The 4,123-nt window shown below is 56.0% G+C and overlaps 1 protein-coding gene across 1 annotated transcript; it reads left to right on the forward strand.

Annotated features, from left to right (window-relative positions):
* Positions 1–401: 401 nt before the first annotated feature.
* Positions 402–2,024, forward strand: TMEM121 (transmembrane protein 121). Its single transcript, XM_010146153.1, has one exon. The coding sequence runs from the start codon at positions 576–578 to the stop codon at positions 1,512–1,514; it is 939 nt and encodes a 312-aa protein (XP_010144455.1). The 5' UTR covers positions 402–575; the 3' UTR covers positions 1,515–2,024.
* Positions 2,025–4,123: the final 2,099 nt, after the last annotated feature.

The raw sequence follows: 4,123 nt of genomic DNA on the forward strand, positions 1-4,123 counted from the left end.
CGGGGAGAGGTGTGAGACGGGCTACCCGGGGGGAAACAGCGGGAACCCCCCGGACCCCAGAGGAGTGTGGGGGCTTGCTGGGAAGAGGAGAGCTCCCCTTCCTGCCCTGCTGGCCAGTCGCCTGTCGCGTTTCCAGGCATCAGGATTTGGGGCTCGGAGCCTGGAGGTGCATTAGTGCTGTAGGATCACCGGAGAGCCTGACAGCGATGGGGGACCTGCCACAGAGGAGGGACATCCCTCCAGGAGTCCCTGCACGCCTGTGAGCCCTGGCTGCTGGTGGCAGAGGGTGCCTGGGACTGGGCTGCTTGGCCAGCCTGGGGCTGGGAGCAGAGTCGTGGTGCTTGCAGGGCAGAGCCAGCAAAGGGCGAAGAGCTGGGGACAGGGTCTGCAGGGGCAGCCCAGAGCCCTGGGAGAGCGGGGCTGCCAGCTGAGCTGCTGCTTCTCCAGGGGCCTCCTGCTGGGGCTGGGGAACAGAGCAGCCCTTGGTCCCTGGGATTGCTGTGGATGTCCCGCCGTGCCCCGCCGGCAGGACTGGTCCCCTAGTCTGGCACGGAGGGAGGGCCGCTCGTCTCACCATGGTGCTGCCGCCACCTGACAAGCGCCACGTCTGTCTGACCACTATTGTCATCATGACCAGCATGGCCTTCATGGATGCCTACCTGGTGGAGCAGAACCAGGGGCCCCGCAAGATCGGCGTCTGCATCATTGTGCTGGTGGGGGACATCTGCTTCCTTATTGTGCTGCGTTACGTGGCGGTGTGGGTGGGGGCAGAGGTGAAGACGGCCAAACGGGGCTATGCCATGATCCTGTGGTTCCTCTACATCTTTGTGCTGGAGATCAAGCTGTATTTCATCTTTCAGAATTATAAAGCGGACAAGAAGAACCTGGAGACGGTGGCCAGGAAAGCCCTGACCCTGCTCCTCTCCATCTGCGTGCCCCGGCTCTACCTGGTGCTGGTGGCCTTGGACAGCATGGAGTACATACGGACCTTTCGGAAGAAAGAGGACTTGCGGGGACGCCTCTTCTGGGTGGCCCTCGACCTCCTAGATATCTTGGACATCCAGGCCAACCTGTGGGAGCCACACAGGACCGGTCTGCCCATCTGGGCGGAGGGGCTAATGTTCTTCTACTGCTACATACTCCTCCTGATCCTGCCTTGCGTGTCTCTCAGTGAGATCAGCATGCAAGGGGAGCACATTGCTCCGCAAAAAATGATGCTCTATCCTGTCCTCAGCCTGGTCACCATTAACATCGTCACCATCTTCATCCGGGCCATCAACATGGTCTTGTTTCAGGACAGCAGAGTCTCCACCATCTTTATTGGCAAGAACATCATCGCAATCGCCACCAAGGCATGCACCTTCCTTGAGTACAAGCGGCAGGGGAAGGAGTTCCCCCAGAACGCCATCGCCCTGGAGCTCCAGCAGAACTCGCTCTCCCACAACCAGACCATCCACAGCGCACAGGGCATCCCCCACGAGCCATCACCCACCAGCGAGATCCTCGACACATGAGGGGTCGCTCTCCGCTGAGCGTTGGTTCAGATAGCCCTGTGCCAAGTGGAGGAGGGATGCTGCTCTCTTGCTGCGCGGGGTGAGCGCCACGGACAAAGCCCAGCAGCGAGGACTCTTCTAGGCACAAAAAAACACCAGTCATGTTTTAATTGAGCTACGGAGTGTCCCCTAGATGTCTTCATCTCAGGTATAACCCTAGGAGTCCTCCAGACAAACCAAATGAACTTGCAAAGGACCTGAACCAGCTAACCCTCTCCCCTCCTCCTGCCACCTTCTCCCCTCCTCAGCAAAGACCACTGAGGTTGCGACGTCCCTTTTTACTCCTCGAGCACCTCACCTTTACTCCAAGCCTGGAATGAAGATTTTGTTACCGGAGACCTTTTTATGGAGTGGGGATGGGGGCATAGCAGTATGGGCTGGGGGGAGGGTGGGATGTATGAACCAGTAAATCCTGTGATCGTAGATGTCTCTTCTCTCCCATGGTTGTGTTTACAGTTTCCTATTTAAACGGTTCCCCGGGCGCTGCCCAGGGGACTGGTGTCCTTGCAGTGGGTGGATGGTGGGTGAGAGCGGCAAGCCCAGCGTGGGTTCCCCCCGCCTCAGGACGAGGGGGACTGTGCCTCCACCAGCACACTGCGCCAACTCTGCTGGGAGCAATATTTGACGAGCTAAAGCGAGTCTAATGCTGATGTTTTATGTATTTCATTCACTCCAAACGACTCAGCACAATATTTCTATTTTTAGAAGGGTCTCTCTGTCTCTCTCCTCCCTGCCTGCAGCAGCTGTGCAGCCGCCCTGGCCCCGCCGGCACTGCCGCAGGCAGGCACGGGCACCCAGGAGGGCTTAGGAATAAGGATGGCAACGATGCGTTTCACTCCAGCATCGAGTGTTTATAAAGAGGGCTGCTTTCCACAGCTACTATATTTTTAAAATAAAATATTTAAAAGACAAAACAAAACAGAACAAAAAAAGAGCCAGGAAGGACGTGCTGCCCCTGGCAGGCAGGTGGGCTTGGGGATGGGCACAGGTCTCCTCCCCCAGCGTGTGCGGTGGCGGGGGGCTTGGCCGGCCCTTGGCAGCGGGGTGAGAGGCAAGGGCCAGCTGGACAATAAAAGCCCCCTGAGAGCAATGGCTTCTTCTGGTGGTCTCTTTTCTACCAGCACAAGGAGGAAGCGGGGCAGCCTGGGGAGCAGCTCCCGTATGCCCCAAATCACTCGTCGCCTCCCACGTCCACCTCGCCCGGACTCCCGAGTGCATCCCGAGGTGCTGTGCCCTGCAATCATCGGGTGGGGGGCTCAAAAAGCAAATAAATCGTTTTTCCAGCTGGAATGCTGCCCAGGGGTTGGGGGGAGGCACAAGGGGACGAGCAGAAATGCTGCATCTGAAACACACTGAAACGGGCTATTTTTGCTTCTTCTAAACCAAATGGTTCATTTGGAGGAGACAGAATAAAAGGCCTGATGCTGTTTACGTTTCTCTTCCACATTTTGTCCTGGCTCTGCTCACTGAATTTGACCTAAATCCACAAATCATTTTAGCCTCCGTCCTTTCAGCCCATCGCGATCCGCCCAAAACATTCCGCCCAGCCCTGCTCCAGCCTTCCAAATTTAGGAGCGGGCAATCACAGCCCTGCTTGGCCACCCTGTCACCCAGGGATGACTTTGGGGGGGTCCTCTACTGGGAATAAATCTGCTGAAAAATAAAATTGTATCTTTGCCAAGAGAAGTGAGTTCGCAATAGATTTAGCCAACTGGTGAAGTTTCTTCCTTCTTTCCCTCAGAGAACATGAGAAGAAGAGGGCCAGGTGACTTAAAGGGTATTAGCAGAAATTAATTAAATTGCTAAATTATTCTGGAATACCTATGGAATTACGTATTACCTCTCTACTGGTGCCACTAAAACACATGCGATTAACATCAGTACAATTAACCCACGGGTATCCGATAACACCCTGCTGTTCCTTTAGGGAGTTCACTCACGGGGCTTTGTTTTACAGCTCCTCCCCAGGACAGAGCAGAGGAAAACCTGCAGGTGCTGGGCAGCCTGGGGCTGAGATCCCAGCAGCGAGCTGCACCCGCAGCGGTATTTTACCCCGGAGGAAAAATAAATGACCCCAGGTTTACCCTGACAGGGGTGTGTGCATTTTTGTTCTGTCTCAGGCTGACGGCGATCTCTGCAGCCATCCTGATGCTGGAGTAAGTCGCTGTTCCCTTCAGCCTGATCTGTTGCTAAGGGATGTCTGGCAGCGCTCCCGGGGTGGAGCCTGCACGGAAGGGCAATAGTGCTTTATCCTCCCGGTGCTGTAACCTCCAAGCAGGCTCAGGAGTCCCCACAACCTTTTCCCGGTGGCTGCAAGACCCCGCTCTCCGCTGCTGACATGGGGCTGTTGGCTTAGTGGAAACAGTAATCTTTGCCACGCAAAAGGCCTCTCAGCTGGGTAGCAATTTCCTTGGCCCCATCTCTAAGTGCCAGAAGGAACGGCAGCATTTTCATGACGTTGTGTTGATGCTGCTGTCTCCCGATCCGCAGATTGAATGCATCACACTGTCTTCCAGCCTGGATCCCAAGGCCGGATTAATGGGATTGACCTCCAGCTTTCCTTACAACCT

Source organism: Buceros rhinoceros, unplaced genomic scaffold, assembly GCF_000710305.1.
Source record: "Buceros rhinoceros silvestris isolate BGI_N320 unplaced genomic scaffold, ASM71030v1 scaffold8302, whole genome shotgun sequence".
In the NCBI taxonomy this organism is placed as follows: domain Eukaryota; kingdom Metazoa; phylum Chordata; class Aves; order Bucerotiformes; family Bucerotidae; genus Buceros; species Buceros rhinoceros.